This window comes from Lithobates pipiens, unplaced genomic scaffold (genome assembly GCF_037356315.1).
Source record: "Lithobates pipiens isolate NorthernLeopardFrog02 unplaced genomic scaffold, aLitPip1_a1.2 Scaffold_16, whole genome shotgun sequence".
NCBI lineage: Eukaryota > Metazoa > Chordata > Amphibia > Anura > Ranidae > Lithobates > Lithobates pipiens.
The window spans coordinates 177538554-177563378 of record NW_027507748.1 but is presented as its reverse complement, the minus strand read 5'-3'; the positions used below and the strand labels follow the sequence as shown (position 1 = coordinate 177563378).

Sequence of the window (24825 nt, the reverse complement as noted above, 5' to 3'; positions counted from 1 at the left end):
CCTTCCTCTCTCAGTGCAACAGTAAAAGGGATTGCAAGAGGCTGGGGAAAATAGATATTCATTGACACCAGAGGCAGTATGATTTCCTAAAATAGTCCCTGGTATTTAACTGGCATTTTGCCTTCTTTCTCCTTTCAGCACACTCTAAATGTACCAAAATAATCCACACATTTGTATTCCTTTGGCTGTATGAATTCTGCCAATTCAGTAGCAGGGCTATCTATTGGAATGACTAATTTTGGTAACAATAGGACATGACAATCATTTAAAAAAAAAAGAACATTTTATTTACTACATTTTAACATCCAATTGACATGTTCAAAGAAAAAAAAAAAAAAAAAAAACACACACGCAAGCATGAACAAGAAGTTGAAGCACGTCTAAGTACATACAACATTTTTTTTCTGTTCTAATAACCTCCATGACTTTACAGACTTGCATTATATTCCAAAAATTCAAACATTGACATCTGAAACGGATTACTTAAAACTAATCAGAACTGTGAACTCGGTTTTGGGCAGCAGTTGAGTAAAGCATTGGAAACAGCACTACCTACAGAAAAAAAATCCCAGTGTCACTCTCCTCACCTTGTTTCTTACACGGTCTGTCATTGTACCTAATGTTAAGAGTGGTTGACCTCTAGATAGCAGAACAGCCAAAAAGTATTGCAGTTCTAGTAAACAATGCTGATGGCGGAGACTCCTCTTCATGGCAGGTAAGTGTAGTGCATCAGGCTTCCTAGTCATACAGAATTCATAGTTCCGAGTGGAGTTTTTCCTTAAAGAGACTATGCCATAAAACACACAACAAAAATTCTGCAGGTATAAAGTGCACTGCACATACCTGTAGCAGTCTAGAAGTCATGCTGTTATGGCCGAAACCCCAAGCCATTCTGGCTGCCCACCTCTACCAGCCTCCTGCACGATCCTGTCAGCCAGTGAGGTATCCCATCAAAGTGATAGGCCAATAGAAAAGTGCGGGGGAGGTTTTGGCAAGCTCTAACACTACGTGGAAGTGTCAGGCTTAAGCTTTCAGAAAAGCTTATTTTTTTGGCCATAACAGCAGGGCCTACAGCTGGCCATACACCAATTTTAAATTTGGCCAAATGAAATTATCTCATTGGAACTCCATCAGCCCTCTCCCATCGGACATTCACCAATTGTAAAAAGTCGAAGAGGCCAGGTGAAATATGTTGTCTGAACAGTGCCTTCATCCAGATGAAGACACTTTTTGGGCATTTTGACAGCTGGCAGGGCTGGCTGTCAAAGCTCTACAGCCACAGCATGAGATTAGTCCATCCATGCCGTGTAGCGTGAATCGAGCAACCTGTTAGGCTTTCTGTTCAGCCTGCAGGCTAAAACAGTAAAATAATCTATACTGTATGTATATGGCCAGCTTTAGAGACTGCTACAGGTATGTGGTACCTACACTTTATAACTGCAGCAAGAACAGATTCTCATTACGAATGCTATCATGCCCTGTCCTGGGTTGTTGGCTTAATCTTTCTCAATTTTCACTGAAAACTAAGCAACAGTGTAATGTAACAAAAAAACATCCAACAGTAATATCAACAAGAGAAGAATAAAATGGAAGTGGCTTTTTAGCCATCAAACATGTTACAAAGTAATTGGATCTCTTATAATAGAGGACTTTGCTGCCGCGCACAGCATGTGCAAAAACAGCCTTTTATGACAAAGATATACGGTAGATTGATTTAACTTTACTTTCTCACTTGACCAAAAAGGGTGAACTTCAAACCACGTGAGATACTAAAGATCAATATTACACGCCGCTTTCTTACGGTCTATATCAGCCAAGATACATAGAAAAAGAACATTATTGACTAAAAGAGAAAGAATTTTACTTGACTATGGCTTACATGTATTAAGTGGAAGTCAGCATCTAGAAGAAATGAACAGTTTTTTACACCAAGGCTGATTTATGAAGCAATGAAACCCAAAAATTTTATGTTTTCTCGAGGCCAATCAGGTTTCATGTTAAAAAAAAAAAAAAAAAGAAGGAAGCAGATATGTAGTTATATGGGCAACAATTCCAATTCTGCCCCAGTTTTCATAAGTCAGCCCGAGTGTGCGGAACACAGCTAACGAACATGAAACTGGCAGGACAAACGCCAGATAGACTGTTAGAGGACATGAATATCGCAAACCCCATCTCATCAGCTGAGTGTTATTTACTGTTTCATTGGAGAAAATAAGGGAAGAGTTTGCATAAAATAAAATGTAACATTCAGCTAAATAGCAGTTACGATGTCTGCAATCTACACAAGAAGAATATCTAAGGTGGGCTTTATTTTCGGCTGAAAGCTTTAAAGATTACATTTTTTTTCCCCCAACACAGTCCATTCAAAAAGATAAAAATCAGATATTGATGAAAAGTTTTTCACTTTACATATTATCATATTGTGTTTTGCCTGGGGTCCTCCTTTATCATGGTTTATGTAGTAAAATTAGGCTGCCCATCTTGAGCTTGAACTTAGTAAAAAAAAAACAAAAAAAGCACACGGTGGCATCAAAATATTGGCGCAATAAGTAGAACTTTTTGGTTATGCACAAACCGATGGAAATAGTTGCTCAATGACCAAAATATACAAGATAAGGTCACTGTGCAACCATCTTGTTCACCACACCAGTTCAGTATCGGGGATGGTACTGATCAAGTGTGGACAGTCATCCGTGCTCTACACCCAGATAATGGTTGGCAGATTATGTCTAAAACGACCTAACCTCCCTCTGTCAGCGTATGGGTAGTTTAATATATATAGATATTAAAAAAAAAAAAAAAAAAAAGCTGAAATGTCCTAACTTGTCTCGATTTACTTTAAAATAGGCAATGTTAAAACCAATTGATGGAGCAAATAAGTGAACTGAAAATGTTTCAAGTGTAGCTTTCCCAAAGAAACTAAACTCTGTGTTCCATACCCAAATCTAGAAGACACAAGATATTCTAGTATAAAAAGTCCACAAAATATCCTTCACTGTGCTTGTGACCATTTTCTGCAGAACGTTGGTGTGTTTTCAGCTAGTTTTTAAAAACACCAATGGCAAAACTTTTTCTTCTTCTAGAATTCTTTTTCTCTGGGATGTGATGACCATCTTCAATTCCGGCATTTACTTTGAAAGTAGGTTGGTTTGGACTGAAAAGGTAAAAAAAAATGCATGGTTGTAAAACACCGTAGTATACATTATCAAGGCTACAAGTTATTGGCAATCACAGTGTGCCCCATTGTGCTAATTTTCATGCAGCAAGCACAGAGAAAGTGCGTAGTGTAGTGTTGTAAAAAAACGTATTTGAAGAAGTGGTAGTAAACGCCACATTTTGATTTTTATCTACAGGCAAGCTTACCTGTAGGTTAAATGAATATCGCCTAAACGTACACCGTTTAGGAGACGTTTGCTTGTTTGGCAGCCGATGACTTTACTGGCGCATGCACTCTGAAATAACAGTATACCTGTGTTGATCCCCCAGAGCTGTGCCTTGGCCTCGACTCCCGCGCACATACCTGGGAGTGAGAGCATCGCGGCTCAGCATTCAAGCAGCCTACAAACCCATAAGGAAGACCAGGTGAAGATGGAAGCATCTGCATCAGTGACAGCGCTCCGCTGGAGGGCTTGGTTTCAAGGCAAGTCTTTCATAATGTGCCGGTATGTAATGCATCCTAGTACATTATGCCTTTACCTTGCAGGGCGAAAGCTTTTTTGTTCACAGGACAAATTCTATCTCTTTGAATGACATATCATACATTATGTTACCATTATAAACAATGCCTGCATAATAAATGCAAACAATGCACAACGTATGATTGAAGCCCAGTTGAAATCTTGCTCTTTTTTTTTTCTATTTATAGATATTATCACAATATACCATTATATTTAACAGTCTTTTGCTTGGAAACGCCTTAAATACCCCTTTGTTTTGTGGAACTGAGCTCCCAGTTATCCCATTTCAGTGCTACAGATGAACAATGGCCACATCCTCAAACGGATTTGTAGTTCTGTGGAAGAGTATGCCACATTATGAAGTGCACAGGACAGCCAGGGTTAATCTCAGGTGCCTAAATAGTCATTTTTAGACAGCATTCAACTAACACAATGTACAACTGCTAGAACAGGAAAGTAGAAGTACAAAAGGAAGTTGCTAATCAAACCTGCTGTCTCTGACTTCCATGCTATAAAGCCACTGAAGACATTGGGGTCAGCACAATTGGCCAGAAAGCAGTGATTTTCACAAGGAAATATCAGCAAGATTTCCTTAAAAATCAAAAATCCTACTACTAACAAGTAAGAATTAGAAAACGTGTGAATTGTAAATTTTTGGATTCTTTGAAATATAAGCAGTCTAATCTGCAAAGGAATCAAGAACCAACCATTAGGATTCCATCATCCTTAACAGCAAATATCTGTATGTAAAAACTGACAGTGGCCATACAAAGTCTAAAGAAAGCAAGCAGCAAAACCTATTTGAGTGCTAGAGATAGTTGTAGTTCATCACATTCAACTGGACCTGTTGTGTAACGTTGAATAGAAGTAGCTTCTTCCCTACTCAGACAAGTAGCGAAACATCTTCAACATCACAGAGCAAGTCCAGTTCAACGTAACCCTATTAGCCATACCATGACTTGAATAAATGGAGAGAAGGGGTGCACTTACAGGGGTTTCAATTGAGACCCGGCTTTAGGGGGCCCATGCGGTCCCCTGTATAGGAGGGGCGGTGAGGACAGCATATAGAGGAACTGATCACCTCCTGCAGCTGCTGAAAGGCTGTAGGAGGAAAATGGAGGGGGGGGGGGGGATCAGTTCCTCTGCATGCCATCCTCCTAAATCTCCTGCTGTGTGATCAGGCTCCTGCGTATTCCCCTGGCCCTACCTCATGGCTTTCGGGGTTCCCCCAACCCCTCTTGCTGCTGCGGGGGGGGGGGGATCTGTCAGGATGGAAAGTGGGGAATGGGCCAGTAAATGTGTCATTTACTGGCCCCTTCCTTGTCTTGATGAATAGTGTTAGAGATCTGTACCAATCACCAACTCTTCATTCATAACTGAGGCATAGTAAACTCTTTACTATGCTTTTGTAAATGAACGGGAAGCTCTGTAGAACAAAAAAATAAAAAATAACCCTGACATCAGTGGTGAACTACCAGGGTCGTAAAGGTCACACTTGTGACTGGGCCCTGAAGGTTCTAGTTACACCTCTGCTTCAGAGACATATTTGAGCACTGTCTGAAAAAATGAAGTGCTAGAGTTCATTTGTCCATGAAGAAAAAGGATAGAAAAATGTTGACCACAAATGTGGCAGTTCATATGTATGCAAAGTCCGAAAGGAGGAGATCATTGCAGATCCCAATGATGCTAAGAGCATAGTCAGCTCTCACCACCAGTAGGACATCTGCCCATACCTGATGCCTTGGATAGTGAGCACAAGCAGAGCATATACTGTATAGCTAACACCTTATTTCCCTTTTCTCAAAAAAAAAGAAAAAAAAAAAAAAAAAAAAAAAAAAAAGAAAAGGAAAGGAAACTGAGAATCTGATTTGTTTGACCAAGTTCTCATTGCAATACAGAGAGCTTCCAACATCTTATTAGCACTTCAAAAGTGCACGTTAACCACTTACCGACCAGCAAACGACGATATACATCCTATTTTTGAAGAGGGATATCTCGGTAACGGCAGCAGCTGCTGCCACAACCGAGATATCCATCTCTTCAGGCGCCAGTCAGCTGTACGATTACGGTGGTCTCCATGGTGGATTCGCCGCGAGATCACCGCTATCGGCGGCGGGAGAGGTGCCACCCCCCTCCCGCACCTTCCGTCGCTTACCGGAGCCGTCGGTAGCGGAGGAGGCGATCGGGTCCTTTCGCTAGCTGGGTATGGAAACGAGTGAGGCCAAGATGGCCCCCACTCGTCTCTATACCATAGGAGGACGGAAGCGACGTCAAAATGTCACTTCCGCCATACCTCTTAAAGTTATATTTTTTTGAAATGTATTTTTTTCTTTATTTTTTTTTGGTTGCATTTTAGTCCAAATATGAGATCTGAGGACTTTTTGACCCCAGATCTCATATTTAAGAGGACCTGTCATGCTTTTTTCTATTACAAGGGATGTTTACATTCCTTGTAATAGGAATAAAAGTGATCCATTTTTTTAAATTTTTTTTTGAAAACAGTGTAAAAAACAAAAAAAAAAACAAACACACCCCGTCGCGACGAGCTTGCGCACAGAAGCGAGCGCATACGTGAGTAGCGCCCGCATATGAAAACGGTGGTCAAACCACACATGTGAGGTATCGCCGCGATCGGTAGAGCGAGAGCAATAATTCTAGCCCTAGACCTCCTCTAACGCAAAAAATGCAACCTGTAGAATTTGTTTAAATGTCGCTTATGGAGATTTTTGAGGCTAAAAGTTTGACGCCATTCCACGAGCGGGCGCAATTTTGAAGCGTGACATGTTGGGTATCAATTTACTCGGCGTACCATTATCTTTCACAATATAAAAAAAAATTGGGCTAATTTTACTGTTATCTTATTTTTTTTATTCAAAAAAGTGAATTTTTTTCCAAAAAAAGTGCGCTTATAAGACCGCTGCGCAAATTTTATTCTCTAGGGTGTTAGAGAAAAAAAAAAACACAATATAAAATGTTTGGGGGTTCTAAGTAATTTTCTAGCAAAAAAAAAAAAAACTGTTTTAAACATGTAAACACCAAATCTGAAAAAGAGGCCTGATCCTTAAGTGGTTAAATAAGCCATTAGACTAACAAGCTAGATTCTGTTTTGGAAAGTAGTGCACTTTGAATACAGGTCTGCATTGAATGCCTATTACTGATGAGTAAACAAAAGGATGTGACCCATTAATGGCTCAGAGAAGACTTGACAGCTGAATAAACATTCTAAGCTAACAGGATACTGTGCAAACAACTGGACGTTTGGTGCAACCAAATACATGTGTTACAAACAAACAAAACTAGAGTTAGAGTGAACCTTTGAGGCTAGAATATAGAGGCTGAACTGCTGATCTTTCCATTTGCTAGTTGTCTAGATGACAATTATTCACTGCCATTGACACTTTGACCTGGAATAACTATGCAAATACGAAAATCTGAATTAGCTGGTTCCAAGCTTTCCCCATGTCAGTGACACAAAAAATACTAAAGCCAGAGACGGCCAGGCAACCAGTATTTCTACAAGATGGTCAGCAATGGCAAGCTTTCCACCAAGTTAAAGTACACAGCCCCTTTAGCCTTTTTCACAAGGACTACACCTTGTATAAGAGCAGTGTGAACAGCAAGCTTTAAAAAAAAGCATGTGCAGAGTTTTCAGAAAGCTCCGTTGAAGCTTTTAAAGTACCATTCACCTCCAAGTTGTAAACGTTGAACACTGATCCTTAATGGGAGTGTTGATTGCCACTTTAAAACAAGCTAGCAGGCTTCAGAACTTCTTCCTGCTTGTTGAAAGGCTGCAGAAGCCTGCCAGCAGCTTGTTTAACCGCTTCACGACTGCCTCACTTATAACCACAGAGGCAAAAGTGGCCTCTGTGCTGGATCATGTATATGATATGTGATCCAGCACTTCCACGTATGTTTCAGCACAAGTTGATGAGCAGGTGTCGTCCGATGATTGATCGCTGGTCGATTCAGTCATCCTGGGAAGGGAAATCTGTGTTGTAAACATATAGCTCCAAATTCCTGCAGGCGCGCTTGCCCCTTTTTTTTTTTTTTTTTTTTGAAGAAGAAGCAGAAGAAGCAGAAGCAGAACCCAGTAAGATGGCTTAGTAAAAGCCCTCTGTTCAAGACTGTACCCTCAGACCAGGCTACCCCCCCCCCCCCATTGGGTGCTGCCATCTTCCAAAGCCTAGAGCAGGTAAAGCCAGACTTTTGATCACAGCTTTGCCTTCCAGTGACAGAGGTAATTGTGCTCTAAGAAAGTTCAGCAACTGCAAAAATGCCTTGCAAGACTTTCTATGCATGACATTTTTTGGAGCATAATGTAAGGATTATGACCTCCCTGTGTTCTCAAAAATAATGGAAACCATAATCATGTCAGCAACCAGTGAGAGCTGTTGTATACTGACAGAGGGTCTATGAGGGTCTATCTGCATATCAGAATCTGGCATGCTTTCCGTTTAACCTGCATGTTTTAGAGAAAAGTAAACATTTATGAAGGCCCTGCTAAATTTATATGCTTGAGAACCCCCCACCCCCCCAAAAAAAAGGAATGAATTGCTGATGTGCCCTTGCCACGTGTGTTTGTGAACCGCTTATTCGGCACGGATTTTGTCAGACACTATAGATAAAAAAAGGGGTTGGATGTTTCTCTATAAAATTGTTTTAAGTGGCACTAAAAACTCTGTTTTAAAAATAAATAAATAATACAATTCTATTCTAGTATGTATTCCTAACTCAAAAAGTACTTTCTATTGCCACAAGCCTTCTTCAGAACCTCAAAATTCTTTTTTTTTTTGCTGTGAGTGGACTTCTAGGGTGGCCACTGTATGTGGGGACATAGCCACCCTCTGGGGAATTTGTAGTGTGCATAGAACAATGGAAGCGATTGCAACTTTTGTGCATGGCTCATTCCAAAACAAACAGAAGTGAGGGGAAAAGGAAGGAGAGATACAGGAGCTCACAAGGAGACCGAAAAAACACAGCAAGAAACCATTTTTATAAAATACAGATCACAGGGCCATTAGGTAGAGGAAGTGTATGGTTTATTTTTGAAGAATAAGGATATTTAGTGCCACTTTATCACCCATGCAATGTAAGCAGGTAACAAACAAGGATTACACTACAATAAAGGTTTAGAAGAACAATGGTCAGTACAGTACAATAGCTTGAATTGAGCTCACCTTGTGGGTCATTCTGATCTTTTTGATTGTCCATGTTTACATTTTCTGGATCTTCTAGAATAATGGGACACAATTTGTAGAAGTGAGTGACTTTAACAGCTCCCCACTATACAGCAAAATCTTGTGGTTAGAGCCTCCCTTTAAAGCTGAGCTCCAGGAATTTACATTGGTCGAACTTTGCACAAAGTGTGTATGCATTACTCATGGACGGATGAACCACTGGAGAAGCTGTAAATCACTATAGGATTTGGCTCTACTACAGCGACAGCCACCATCACCTGGGTCCTCCTGGTGTTCTGCATGAACAGCTGCTCATTGCGTGACCACGTAGACCTTGTATTTTTATATTTTTTAATGAATACAAGGCATTCTCTGATTGGATGAGGCAGACATTATGATGTCAACATCCCTTCTCTCCACCCCGTCCAATCAGAGAACTCCTTGTAGTCATCAAAAATAAAACAAGGCATTCTATGAATAGTGGCAGTGCTGAGCAAAGCAACCCCTCTGATCAGTGTGCAGCAGGGATCTGCTCATATAGAACACCAGCAGAACCTTGAAGATCGCAGCAAGTACTATAGTAGCAACAGTTGAATAATGCATGCTTACATTATGCCAAGCTGGACCAGATATGCAATAAAGAGAATTCCTGGAAGCTTTAGGCCCCGTTCACATCATGATGCAGTTTTTGTGCACGTGTTCTGCATGGGCACAATAAAAAAAAAAAAATATTATATTATATATATATATATATATATATATATATATATATATATATATATATATATATATATATCCATGTGTCCTGTTCACACCACAACATTGGTGTCACATGCAGATTTTTTTTCTGCATGGGAGAGAAACTGACATGGCATCAACATTCTTGTGAATAGGGCACATAACGGAGGCTCCTGAAAACTGATGTTGGTTTTCCTATCAGTTTTCACGCACGTATGGTGCGAACGAGCCCTTAACTAGATCTAAAACATTTGACATAATGTAGTCATTTACTAAAAACAGGAGACTGTTTGTTCCATCTGTGTTCCTGTTGAAGACTGTATAATGCTTTGTGCAGCAAACCCTTCATGTATTTTACCAATAGTAAGCCTATGTAAGAGAGAAGACACTTTGCGGAATACAATTTAGGCACGTACCTGCTTGGCCTTTAAAGCAAAGCTTTTTCTTCTGGTAAGCGATGAAACTGGATACTGCCCCAACAGCAGCCACGCCCAGAGCACTTAAAACACCGGCTATGACACTCTGTTTTTCTGAACAAAAACAACACCATACACAACGGTCAGACAAAATTGTTCAGGGTAATTCGACCACTAGGGTACACATGGTAAAAAACTGCTTGTGCAATCAGTGGAGCAAATTTCATAAAGCCTCCCGTCAAACACGCTGCAGGTAAAGGAAAATAACTGCTGATATACAAGAAATAAAGTGTGCTTCCATCTTCCTCGGTCATGACAACATGGTGTATTTTGAGCTCCAAAAGCACCTGGTGTCATCCCAGCCTACTTCTGATGGATTACACAAAGCACAACCCTCTACACATCTCCCCCCCCCCCCCACCACACTAATCTCCATGCCTCCACCTTGAGCACAGGCAGAGAGCATGGGAAGTGATCAGCTCACATAATTTCTGACAAAACAGAGATTTTTTGCACTTAACAGAAGTCTTTCAATGATATATTTAGCAGACTAAAAAAGGAGCGAAGAAGAAAAGTTTATTGTTAGGGTTCACTTCTACCTTAACCCCCTGGTGCCGACTTCCGTCCTTTAAGGGGTTTGCCATGCCGGGAGGCGGAGCAGGGCTTATGGCCAAGTGACCGCTGTGATTAGCTGTCACGTGATTGAAAAAAAAATCCTGATCACAAACTTTCTGGGAGCTGCCGGGAGCGTGCTCCCTGCACGGCATGGTCGGAGATAATGCACGCAAACATGCGGCCGCTCTGCGCTAAGGCCCGGGCCACCGAGAGGTTGCATATTTGCATGCACTTGGTACCAAGAGCTTAAAAGTAGAGTTCCAGGCAAAAAAAGTAACTTCTATAAAAACAGAAGCACCCCTCACCCCCTTCGTTTTTGGATATACTTTTTTTTTCCCCTCATACCTTTATGGATATTTTCTTCAAGACGTCACTCCTGTGGGTTCCACAAGGCTTCCCTTCCTGTTTCTCCTAGCAAGGATGCTGGTGCCTGCACCCGGAGCTGATGGATGGGTCGGCTTCGGATGCCGACATAGCAAGGCTCCCTGGACAGGCAAGTGCCCTAATGATAAAAGTCAGCAGCTACAGTATTTGTAGCTGCTGACTCACTTTTTTTTTTCACCCAGGCTGGAACTCTGCTTTAAAAGAGGTTCAGTCTTTCCTAAAAAAAAAAAAAAAAAAAAAGTCAGCAGCCACAAATCCTGTAGTTGCTGACTTTTACTGTCCAGGAACCCAGTGCTGTCCTCACCTGAGCTGATTCTTTAATGGACTTCAGGTCCCTAGCACCAGCATCTTAACTAAAGAGAAACCAGCTGAGAAGCCTGGCAGCTGGCTTCCTACTCCGCTAGAGCGAGGTACACTGTGCTTTGTGAATGGTCCTGCAGTCTTCTGGGACCCATGGAGGTGACCCAAAAGGTTTTGGGCTAAAGGTGAATTTCCATTCAGATCACCTAGGGCAGGGGGTAGGCAACCTCAGCCATCTAGCTGTGGTGAAACTACAAATCCCATCATCCCTCTGCCTCTAGGAGTCATGCCTGTGATCGTCCGGGTCTTGCAATGTCTCATGGGACTTGTAGTTTCAAAACAGCTGGAGGGTCAAGGTTGCCTAACTCTGAACTAGGGGATCCAGCGGATGGAAGTGGGAGCAGGTACCTGTCAAACTCAGGTACCCCCCCCCCCCCCCAAAAAAAAGTGCCAAAACGTTAACGAGGAAGGGGGGGAGGAGGCAAAGAGGAACTTCACTTTTGGGAACTGCCTTTTCAATAGATTTTCTAACCATTTGCTGTAGTTATAATAATTAGTCATAATATATATATTTCCTGGATAATTTTTTAATCAAACGCTGGCTGAATTAAAAGTTTAGGCACAGGTAAGTTTTATACTGTCGCAGTGCTACTTTAGAGATGCAGGAGCAAATGATGAAACAAGCTGCAATCTTACAGATACATTTTACTGCTCCTTTTTGCACCACTATGCTGTGCAGCGAATTTGATCAATATCCACAATTGTATGTTGGCAGGGCAGGTTTTGCACTAATACAGAGCAATGTTGCTACTGTGTGAACATTTGATTTCACTTCAACTAAATAGAATCAGTAAGAGTGGGATAGCTAGAGGTAATCCAGCCAGCCAATCTGTGATATGTAGAAATTAGGCTTAAGAACAGACAATATTTTGGTCAACTCTGAAATAACCATTGATGGGGATTGTATATATGGCAGCACCCTGAAACACCAACACCACCCCCCCCCACCCTGTCTCCCCACTCTGGAATGCCACCCTCCCTTCCCCAAAATGCCAAGGTTTATCAGCCTGTATTTTTTTATTTTTTTTTGATCACTAGGGTAGTAAAATGTATAATTTTTATTTGCATGTAAACACAGGATATAAAAACGGAAAAACCAGCACCTTGTCCTTGACCTTCTTCTTGTCCACCTGCCAAATACAAAAATAAATAGTTAGCTAGATGCCATTGATGGGTCTGTTCTGATTCTTAAATTTTGATGCATACAGCAAAGCAGACTGCAGACATGCAAAAAGAAACATGCATGTAACATAACAGAAGATTTGTGTGATGAACAAAGGTAACAGTCCAATATCCAAGGAGAAAGAGAAAAAGACCAGTCACCGACAATTAACTTGATTTTTTTTGTCTAGGTTTTTTTTTTTTTTTTTTTTTTTTAATTAAAATTACAATGGAGGAAAAAGGACAAAAAAAAAGGGGGGGGGGGGGGGACAATAACACCCATGAGTTTTTGAGAAAAAGGTCTAAAACATACCAGACGATGGCTGCATTGCACGGCCTAGCAAAATTTACAAGCAAGAAATAAGATATGTAGGATCAGTGGGATCCAATGATACCCCCATACATGTAAAATCTACACAACTCTTACTGACTTATACCAGACATAAAAAAGTAACAGTACTGTCTAAAGCATTCAATATTCCTCAATTTTAGATTGGTGCAGATTTTGAATGCACGTTTCTATTTCCCACTGACAAGAAGCAGAAGATTGAACTAGCATTTTGCACAGTCAGGATCAAGTTATCCAAAGCAGCTAAGCATTACACTGTCAAAGCAGATAAAAGAAAACATGGCAGGCACAATTATAATTGTAAGCATAGCTTTTAGATTCTTGATTTTATTAATTTTTGTAATGCACAGCATAAGCTTCAAGTGGGCAAGTGGTGCTTGTGATGCACTTTACAGATGTAGTATTTGTTAAAGGGTCAGTCCACCCAAAGGAGATACTTTCATTATGGAGAGGGTCTGCTGATCGTAGTCAGTCTCTGTCACCTTACACTGGGCCTAGACAAAATGGACAGAAGTTGATTCTTAGATCAGCTTCTACTGAACGGACATGCTGAAAAACTTGTGTCGGTCAGCCCTTCAGCCACTGATCAGTGAATTCTGACAGCAGTGGGAGCCGCTGGAAGAATACAATGTCCCAGCAGGGTGGGGTTCCTCCACCGACCTGGCTTGTGTGGCTGGAGGAACTTTATTTTATCCACCCCTATCTACAGCCTAGTGGCCGAAAAAAAAAAAAAAAGGGGGGGGTTGGGGGAGAGGAGGAAGAAAGAAGAAAGGGAGGAAAGAAAGAAAGAAGGGGAGGAAAGAAAGAAAGAAAGAAGAAGGGGAGGAAAGAAAGAAAGAAGGGGAGGAAAGAAGAAGAAGAAGAAGAAGAAGAAGAAGAAGAAGAAGGGGAGGAAAGAAGAAAGAAGAAGAACAAACAAGGAGGAATCTATGCCCTGCTCTACTCATTCATGGCTAAACTTTGGAGCCAACTAACCATCGGAGCCATTATTAAACAAACATTCTATTCCAAAATGGAGTTTCACCCATAATCACCCCCAATCCCATTGAGGCGGTAACAACCTCTTCTGGAAGGGCTTTTAAAAAAAATAAAAAATAAAAAAGGAAGAATAAAAGCACAAAGCCTTTAGGGTTGTCCACATGACTTTTGGGCATGCACTGTGTGCCCTAAACACTTCAAAATGGCTGACTACATATATTTTCCAGCAATTATTTTCTATTTTTTTGACTCATTTTCGTGAGGATGGACCCTTTAACTATCATCTGTATGGTAATTGTAGAATGCAATCATGTGAAATATCAGGGAGTTAGTTCAAGCTTAAATACCGTGTTGTACTGCAAAATTTATCACACAAAGCATATGCGCTGGTAGCAATAAAAGATTCTTTTAAAAAGGTCAGTCTGCAAAAAAGTATAATTTCAGTGCAGTCTAACTCAGCAAGGACATCAGTCTGTGGCTCTATTTTAACCCACCTTGTTGTTTAAGGGATTCCTTTCCACATTGGGATGCCTACACCCAGTATATTGCATTATAAAAACAAATTAGGAATTGAAAAAAGGTGACTGGGACTATAGCAGATGTCCAGATCTTAGCATTCAAGTTCTGAGGTTTTACTACAGGTAGAAAATAGCTGGGTGGTTCAATAATTGGTCACCCACAAAAAAAAAAAAAAAAAAAAAAAAAAAATTTTTTAGAATGGAATGACCATTTAAAAATCATAAGATTATCAAATCAATGCTGTGTGTACCCATGGAAGTAATAAAGGCAATAATTCACTTACCACTTGGTTTTCCATCATGTTCTGAATGAAAAAAAAAAAAAAAAAAAAAAAAAAATTGATGTAACACATTTCTATTTCATTTATTATATATTGCTATACCAACAAGCATGCAGAATATATTTAATCTGAAATACCTAAATATGCACAGATGAACAAGATAATTTGATGACAAATGCAACAAAATGTGATTGTTAGTCACCAAGTTGCTATTCAGTCAACTTGAATAACAGCAGCAACATCAAATGCATCAATGGTGCAGTGTGTGCGAAACTTGAGAAAAAACATACCTACCACTCATGCCCTGTACACTTTTTGTAGCTGACAATTTTTAAATGGGTGGAACGCCACTTTAAACCCCAGTAATTTTTTTTTTTTTTTTTTTTTAATTGTCTGTACCACTGGTGAAATTTTAACCTCACTTCCTGTCCCAGATACAGAACAGAAATTTAGAAGAAAATCTCTGGAAGTAAGGGGACAGTTGTCCCTTGAAGATTTGCACTACCCACAAGTACAGAGGGTTCAGTCTCCCCAGTGAGGTCTCATACAGCAAAAAAAACACAACACTTGGCAGGGGGTCCAACCCTTCCCCAGTCAATAAAAAAAAAAGAAAAAAAAAAAGGGGGTTTGCCTAGAGAAACACTTATGTTGGACCTCTAATAATTTCTATGGTAAGCGACGTATTAGGTCAGTGGGAAGGAATATGTAATTATTGCCTGTATTATTCTGCAAATCTAGAAAACAAGTAGACAAAGAGGAGCACATCTCTCGCCAGCCTCTCAATATGCTCATAGCCTGTATTGATCAGTGTAAAGTGCTGTAGGAATATATAATCAGAGCCCCAAGCTCAAAGCAGGCTTGTTTGCCGACAGGGAATCCCAGCCATAAAAATTGACAAGGAAACTGTAGTGAATGTAAGGAAGTGGGCATTCAACTGGAGATTCCTTGATATTATAGCACACACAAATTCGTAAAAACAAACGTTTATCGAGATATACATAGAAGATACATATCCAAATACATAAAAGGGGGCTAACAAAGAGTCCCCTGTAGACTTTGCTAGGCCCACTTTATGTATTTGGATATGTATCTTCTATGTATATCTCAACCTTTTGTTTTTACGAATTTATGTGTATGCTATATTATCAGGGAATCCTCATTTACAGTGGAAGTAAACCCTGATGGGTTTTACTTCCTCTTTATTCCCCTACAAAATAAAAGCATACTGGGCTAGTATGCATCACATACTAGCCCATTATGTGCCACTTACCTGCAAACAAAGCCCGCAATGTCCCTGCTGGTGGTCCCATCCATCTTCACCCTCTTCCTTCCGGGGCAGAGTACCCCAGTTCTGTGACTGGCTGGAATCCCGTGACGTCACTCCCACACATGCACACGGGAGCCGATGGTCACGACATGGGCCCTCTAGAAACAGCATGACCCCTTCTTCAGTGTGCATGTGCCGATGACCTTGGCGCAAGTGTATAGTGTATAAATCGTGCAGGTTTAGGAGATATTTTCAGTACCTACAGGTAAGCTTTATTATAGGCTTACCTGTAGTGTAAAAGTAAGGGTTTGCAATTGCAACCACTTTAAATGCTCACTTCCCTACATTCTCCGTTTCCCTGTATTAATCATCTCCATAACAATGTATGCAATCCCCTGAATGTTGTAATTGGTAGAAAAAAAAAAATCCAGTGCTTTCAGTCTTTTGCAATCTGATGACATATTCAGTGCCAACATGTGGCAAGTTGTGGTTATTTAAAAGGAAAAAAAAAAAAATATATATATATATATATATATATATATATATATATATATATATATATATATATATATATATATATATATATATATATATATATATATATATATATATATATATATATATATATATATATATATATAGAATGTTTAGAGGGCATCGTTACCAAGCAACATTAAAAACAGGAAAAGAAGCATGCAAAGCATCTGGTCTGTGTACAAAAAAACTCGTTACAGCAGAGGAAATCACGATGACAAATCTAAGCTGTGGGGGCTCATAACAGGAAGACGCTGAATCATACATTGTGTTGCCTAGGTGCGAAAGGTTATTGCCCTTCTGAGGATTGTGCCTGGTGTACTTGTACATAGCTGCCCTGGGGCACATTTCAAGGGAATCCGCTGTAAAAAACAAATATGAATTCTGTCCCACAGCAATGTAGATCTTAACAGGAGCCATGAGACAGAATAGAAGACGATCTACTACAAGAGTTCAGCGCTTCCTGCTGCTCTAAAAGTAATAGAAAACCTTCCTCCGATTACCTCCTAATTGTGCGTCTGTTTGGAGTGAAAATTTGTCTCAGATCTGTGCAAATGTGTCCAGGGGAGAACTGACAACTCATGGGGCCCCCGGGCAATAGGAGATTATGGGGCCCCCAGGCAATCTGAGATTATGGGGCCACACAGTATACACACACATGTACACACAGTATACACACACAGTATACACAGACATGTTTCTATTGGCTGAGAAGGTACTGGAGAGGTGGGGCAGCTATAATCTCAGGATTTTTAGACCAAAAGGTTGTCGGTAAGGGACATTTCAGAGACAGATGTAAAAAAAAAAAAAAAAAAAAAAAAATCAACACACACCACACAGATTTTTACATACTGTCCCTGGTTTTACTGAGGCTGGCAACCCTGATGGGGCCCCCTTGTGGCTCGGGGCCCTCAGGCAGTGCCCGAGTGACCCAATGGTCAGTCCGCCCCTGAATGTGTCTCATATTGCTGTCTGGGATTCCAGGCACAGGGATCACAAATACACAATTTTGCTAAATGAGAGTCATGCTTGTTTGCCTCTAATCGTGTTGCCCATTTACCTGATCAATGTCCTCTTATGCCAGCGTCAGGCAATAAGGGCACCTGTACACCGACCAAAGAGCCACATACGAGTTCTAAAGGGCCGGATCACACCAGATGCAGCCCAGTGCGTTTTTTAATCTGCATCAAAAATGAACAATGGTTTCCAATGGCTTTAATTCACGCCAGTGCAGTCCAACGTAAAAACCTGCTGACCCTTTTCTGTATGGAATCTGGATTGCGGCATAACATAACCGGAACACATCAAAAAGGTGCATTTCACAGAAATTGTGAACTGGCACACTACCTTTTCACTGAGGCATTGGCTGGCTCTAGTAAAAAGTAGTTAGATCTGGTTCACACCTATGCGTTTTTTGGTGCTTTTTGCCGAGACACACTATAGTCCATTTAACATGGTTTCCTATGGAACACGTTCACACCTATGCTTTTTTCAGACGCTGCGTTTTTTGGAAAGGGTCAGGGACTTTAAAAATGCAACGTTTCATTTTTAGTTCAATAGATTTCAATGCAGATGTGGCAGAAAAGCATGTAGTGCGTTGACACGCTTTGCGTTTTCAATCTGCCCAACAAATTGGCCAAAGAAAAAAAAATAAAAAACAAAACGTGCAACACCCTCTACCTTAGGTAGGTGCTAGAATTTAGGTTTTTGGCTAGTACATGTAAATGTAGGCAGGCCTAGCCAAAAGCTAGCCCTGTTTGCTTTGATCTGGGAGCTGGGGAGTGGTTTAGTGTAGGCTGGAGACTCACAGGCAGCGTCACTTCTTTGTTACCTCTCTCTGGCTGCAAGAAGATTCTAGAAGCAGAGGAGGAAGAGAGGTGGAGCTGTCTGGGGTGTGTTGAGGAGCCCTGACCAGACCCCTTCTAGGACTGGCAGGGGGCAGGCCTCCTTAAATACCTTGGGTCAGCCCAGCTAGGGAGGAGTTGTTCGGGTGGAAGAACTGAGAGATGGAGTGTTAGGCTGTCGGGGCCTTGGAGAGAGCCCCCTTGGGGGGGGGGGGGGGGGTGTGACCTTGGGCTGTGACTCGGAGCTGTAATGGAACCCCTCCATTACAACCCAAACATGGGGTGTCCTGAACAGGAGCGGGAGAGGACAGCGGGGAACACTGCTGGGCAAATCTTCAGGAAGGATTCACCTGTTCAGCAAGTGACAGGCACAGTCGAGCGATCTGGGAGAGCCATTCCAAGAGTTGCTGTAGAGCCAAGAGGGAGAGGCTGATGTTACTGATGTTGAAGTCAGGCTGCTGCAGCCAGGCGGGCTGGCAGAGTTTGCACAGGACTGACTGACTGGGACCAGTAGTCCACCTAGATACAGCTAGCACAAAACGGACACTTTCAATTACTATTGGTTGATACACCAAAGCGGCCCGTGGTCCCCTGCCAGCAAATGGCAAATCTACAAAGTTGGGCCTAACCTGTGCAAGCTGCTATAGGAACCAAGTATTGCACAGTAGAGGAAGTAACACTTCATCAAGAGATGTTTTGCTGGATAAGTCTGGGGCTTTAGAGACTGAATAGGAGGGTCCAATCTACATTTTCCTTGATTAAATACTATTGATCTGGATATCCCATATTCCCTTTACCCCATCCAAGTTTAATCCCTTAGTTAAACAAAAAAAAAAAAAAAAAAAAAACACACAACAAAGCTGATAGACTGAAAGTCAATGCCAAAGAAAGAAATGCAAAGTGCACTACAGAAAACAGATCAAAAGCAAACTGCACAAGTGTGAACTTAGGCCTTAGATAGGATGACAGTAGCTACGTGGGAAAAAGAACCCTTTTGCATGCCATCACAGGGGGTCCCATTTGTATCAGGTTATACCCTAAATAAAGATGTAACATGAAATATGGTTCAAAAAGGTGGAGTTGGCCTTATCAGTTGTAGTGGTTCCCACATATATTTTTCTTTGTTTGCTGCAGTACAAAAAAGAAAATAAATACATAATATCTCAGCTATTGCTACTTACAGTTCTGTCTCTGGCATCTCAATACATTCTCAGACACCTGACTGATAACTGAACAGAAGAAGAATACCCATACCCAAAATATAAACATACATACGTCACTATCTTACAGATAAGAGGTGCAACTGCGCTGACCCCAAATAATATATTTATCTTACCACATATCAAAAAACAATCTTTATCAGTGATTCATCATCATGAATTCAAATAAAGTGCATATTTAGTGAACTGCAATATTATAAAGAAAAGGCATCTTGAAGAGGCACGGGTGGATGCGAAACGCATAGAGGCTTCTGGGTAACGCCAACGTCACTTCCTGCTCCAGCCTGCACCAAATCGAGGCTTCGCTCTTACAACCGATCCCAGGAGACGGAACAATGCTTGCTACCCGAAAATAAGAGCTAGCGTGATTGTCGGTGATGGTTGCAATATGAGCCCTACCCCCCAAATAAGCCCTAGTTAAAGTCCTTGCAGGTCTTATTTTCAGGATAGGGTTTATTTTCGGGGAAACAGTAGGGCTTATTTGGGGGGTAGGGCTTATATTGCAGCCATCACGGACAATCACGCTAGCTCTTATTTTCGGGGAAACAGGGTAGCCCTAAGAGCATTGCTGGAAAGACTTAGTGCTAGTCTATAGGCACCACACTTGTGAGTGAAAATTCCCTATACTTATTTTAATGATGCAATTATAATAGGTTGCTCAATAATGGCCGTTTGCTTTTTATGAGATCCTGAGATTAATGTGGAGATGCAAGGAGTGATTACTGGCATTGAATCGGGAAATCTTCAGGCATACTTATGAGTGGAGTGGTTAACCCAACATAAACCAAAGGCGTCTTTTTACCTTGTTTCTGATGAGTGTCCATTTTAGAAGCTGGTGGTGTTTCACAAAATCGGTGAAAGTTTTCCAATCATGTATGTGGATTTATGCACATGGGATTCGGATAATCATCCTTTGAAGGAGGAATATTGGGACTGATTTTTGTTTAACATAGGATTTTATATATTTTTTCTTGATTAAGAAGGATCATTTTCTTTATAATATTGCAGTTCACTAAATATGCACTTTATTTTAATTTATGATGGTGAATCACTGATAAATATTTTTCATAGATGACAAGATAAATATACTATTCAGGGTTCAGTGCAGTTACACCTTTTTCTGTAACATTGCGTACCCCACTATTGTTGGGGGGGGGGGTCTTTAACGGCAGCAGATCTGCTATTTAAGTCACATATTATTCTAAATTGATATCGTTTTGCGCCTGTTTTTCACATACTTCACTATCTGCAGTTTAACAAAATTCATGTGCATATTGGGTAATATTGTCCATAACCCTTTCACTGCCAGAGCCAAAATTTTCTCATTTTAAAATGCAAATTTTAACAGTATACTTTTTAAATTGGTTATGGTTTTACCAGCAGCTAGTGCTGCGATTTACACACATCGCCCACACAGATAGGCGACATACACATACGGATCCTGACAGCCTCCAAAACCTCATCATATATACACACACACACACACACACACACACACACTACAATCTAATTGTACAATCTTTTAGCACTATCAAAACTATGTAGTGTAAAGGCCTGTGTGACTTGGTTGGTTTATGTAGGGTCTCTTTTTACATAGTTTTGGTAAAGTAGATCTAAAAAGTGGAATATATCGTCAGACCCCCAAAGTCACCTTCCCTTGCAAATTTCCTCAATATTCAGGTCATCAGCATCATCTCTGTCCAATGAGCAGTAACACCAAGCCAGGAAATAGCAGTGCAATATTAGCAAGGTATTTTACAAGAAGGGTTTGCTAAAATTGCAAATTTGGCATTTAAATCCAGAAAATACATTTATTTAAATCATTAGGATTTAGAGGTTTATTTTAAATGATATCACCGGAAGGCATTATGAGCATAGGTGATGGTGCATTACTAATGGGTGGTTGTTCCGAGAACTAAAAATATTGCTGTGTGGATTATGCATGATCATATGATCTGTGTGCCAGTAATAACAATTCTGCTGGCAGCACATCCTTGAAGTTTTCTTATTTATAAACTGCTACTTTTATGATATGATAACTACTATGATGTGGTTTTGCCCACTGTAATATTCTATAGTGTAATTACTGCAATGAATAGGACTTTCTATTTCTATCAGCGGTCCAAAGTAGGTATCCATTTCCTGCCTCACACAATAAGCAGAAAGTTAAAGCGGACCTTCATCCTAAACTAACAAACATTCATTTTGCCCTGCCTCCATTCTCCCCCACCCCCTCATTTTTGGGTATTACATTTTTTTTTGTCCAGGCAAGAATGGCATTAGTGTCCACCCACCCATCCATCCTGCATTTTGCGCATGCACAGACATGCCGCCAGGCTTCGAGTCCAAACATAGCCCTACGGCGCATATGTACACACGCAGCATCCCGTACATGTGACTTATGGATGTTCTAAACCTTTGGTGCATTTACACATGCAAGGAAAATCCCCTGCATGTACACAGATGTGTCCAAGAGCTTTGCCAGTAACAAAAGGTCAGGCAAAGCCCTTTCAAAAATCTGCACATGCACCATAAAAAAAAATATATAATATATAATACTATATTATATATATATATATATATATATATATATATAGCCTGGGTGGCGAAACCAAGCCAAAAACGTAAGGGGGATGAGATTAAAACCAATATTTATGATTTTCCATGTGTCAAAACAGACAACAAATAAATAATAAATAAATCAATATAGTGCAGCAGCCAATAATTACTATATTAGACCAAGTAAAAAAAAGAAAAAAAAAGAAAAAAAAAAAGCTGCATCTACTCAGAAATGTAATATATTACAGCTTAAAGAGGAAGTAAACCCTGATGAGTTTACTTCCTCCTTGATTCCCTGCAAAGGTAAAGCATAATGGACTACTATGCATCGCATAGCAGTCCATTATGTGTCACTTACCTGACACAGAAGAGAGGGTATGACAGGGTCTCGTAAATTTGTTGTGCCACATCCTAAAACATCACAACAAATAAGAGGGGGTCCTCTTAAATGACGCGCTAGTTTCTGCCCTGCACTGTAATTGTCAGCCCCAGTGTTTCCCCACTTGCACCGCTCACCCGGTGGGGTCAAACCTTTTACTTTTTATTTATTTATTATTTTTTATTTCATGTTATTTATTTATTTTTTGTTAGCATTGTTTAATGTTTAACTTTCAGTCTTTATTTATATATATTTATTCTTACCCCATTCAAATTACTATCATTACTTTTTATTTCTCATTTTTTCCTATCCAGGTGTTAGTCTGGGTAAAACAACTATAAAAGTCCCAGTTTATATGAAAAAAAAAATCTTCCCCCAATAGGGGACTGCAGATCTGTTTTCACACCACTCCTGCAGGATCTCTACAACACTTTATTGAATAGAGATAGACTAGGGCATATACCTCGAGCATTGGCGGAGTCAAATATACCCATATGGTCCTGTACAATTGTTTGTTCTTTTATCAAATGGTGCCCAGCGGCTATTGTCATATATGTTAACAGTATTGTAAGTATTTTGAAATTGTGTCTGTTTAACTATTTTTTGTACCAGTGTGTCACCATCTGTTTAGATACTATATAACTGTGCTACCCTGTTCCTTGCCATTTATTAGATTCTACAGAAACATTGTATCCACACACCCCTAAAGAAGTGCGCGCTTTTCCAAGCTCCGAAACGCGTAGGGTGTTTCTGTTCAAATGACTGATACGACATAGCATCAATACTGGTTGTATATATACCTGTTGATGTACTTTTTAATGTATACTGTATATTCAATTACCTTTTGTTGGTTTTATGTAATAAAATAATTTGTATACTATTATAATTTGTACGTGCCTCAAAAGTCCACCCCCAGGGGACCCCCTCTTCTTTGTTCTTACCTGACACAGGAGCCAGCGAAGTCACCGCTGTCCCCTGTAGTCCAGAGCCTCCATCTTCTTGGTGGGTCTCGCTGCTCCGGCGCTGTCATTCGTCGAAGCCGCAATGACCTCACTAACTAACCACCAACTGTGGCGCGCTCAGTGCACCTGCTCGCCGCTGTCTATGGCGCATGCGCCGTAGACAGCGATGCCTGTCTTTCGGCAAATATCTCCTAAACTGTGTAGGTTTAGGAGATATTTCTTGGACCTACAGGTAAGCCTTAATCTAGGCTTACCTGTTGGTCAAAGTTGGTTGTAAGGGTTTACAACCACTTTAAGAGTCCTTAGATGATGTGGCTGCATTTGTTTTCTTTGTTCTGGCATTTTTTTTTTTATCTATTTTCCCCTGGTGATCCTGAAAACAGCATGCTACTTGTCCTCGGTTGGCTATGCTCACTTCTTCACTGTATCCATGAACTAATCCATAGCTGTCAGCCAAGCTTGGACACCAAAACAGGTTTTTCTCTCCATCTCCATCACATGGAGGATGAAGGATCAGTAGTTTACAGATGGAAGAGAACATAGTTTGCACCTTCATGTCATCTCACAGGAAGTAACTAGGACAATACATTTGTAGCAAGATCCACATGTTTTTTATGTACTTACCGAAAATGTTCTTAGCCTGAATAAATAAAACTAATTCAGCAATCACATCTAGGGATTGGTAAGCTGCAATACATTTGCACACTTTGTCGTTTGGTTTAGATACCCTTCAAAATGTTTTTAGATTTTTTATTTTTTTTAGTAATTAGTGCTAAAAATCTTTACCATATATCAACAACATATACCTGAAAGAAGAAGTAAAGGCAAAACCTAACACTAAACCTACTCTCATGCCAAGTACACACGATCGGAATTATCGTCGTAAAAATCTGATTGTTTTCCCAATTGAATTCCGCTCAAACTGTCTTGCCCACACACGGTCACACCAAATTCCGACCGCCAAGAACGCGGTGACATACAACACGTACGACGGGACTAGAAAAAGGAAGTTCAATACCTAGTAGCCAATAACTTCCATCTCGTATTTGAATCTGAGCATGCGTGAGTTTTTGCGGGTCAGAATTGCATACACACGATTGGAATTTCCGATAGCATGTTCTCAATTTTCCAGATGGAAAAACTTTCTATCAAATTTTTGCTGGTGGGAATTCGGCCAGCTAAATTCCAATGGAGCATACACATGGTTGCCTTTTCCGATGAAAAGCTCTCATCGGTCTTTTGCTGGCCGAAATTCCGATTGTACATGGTATCAGGCAAAATCTAAGCCTAATCTATCTAGCCCTGAAAAGAAAAAGATCTTACCTGTTCTGCAGCTACTCTGGTCCAGTCTCCATCAGCGCCCCCTGTGTTCAGGAGAAAGCAGACAACGGCTGGAAAGTGACATC

The 24825-nt window shown here is 40.6% G+C and overlaps 1 protein-coding gene across 5 annotated transcripts in view; it reads right to left on the bottom strand.

Moving 5' to 3' along the window:
* Positions 1 to 264: 264 nt before the first annotated feature.
* Positions 265 to 24825, bottom strand: part of CD99 (CD99 molecule (Xg blood group)) — an 81950-nt gene continuing 57389 nt past the window's right edge. For 4 of the 5 annotated variants that reach the window (XM_077480808.1, XM_077480809.1, XM_077480805.1 and 1 more), the window contains 6 exons: positions 14658 to 14678; positions 12842 to 12865; positions 12471 to 12497; positions 10009 to 10122; positions 8855 to 8908; positions 265 to 3154 (listed from right to left, as the gene is read on the bottom strand). In XM_077480808.1, the coding sequence (XP_077336934.1) occupies positions 3129 to 3154; positions 8855 to 8908; positions 10009 to 10122; positions 12471 to 12497; positions 12842 to 12865; positions 14658 to 14678 (266 nt within the window). In that variant the 3' untranslated portion in view covers positions 265 to 3128. The remainder of the gene's footprint in view (positions 3155 to 8854; positions 8909 to 10008; positions 10123 to 12470; positions 12498 to 12841; positions 12866 to 14657; positions 14679 to 24825) is intronic. The other variant, XM_077480806.1, reaches the window with a different exon arrangement.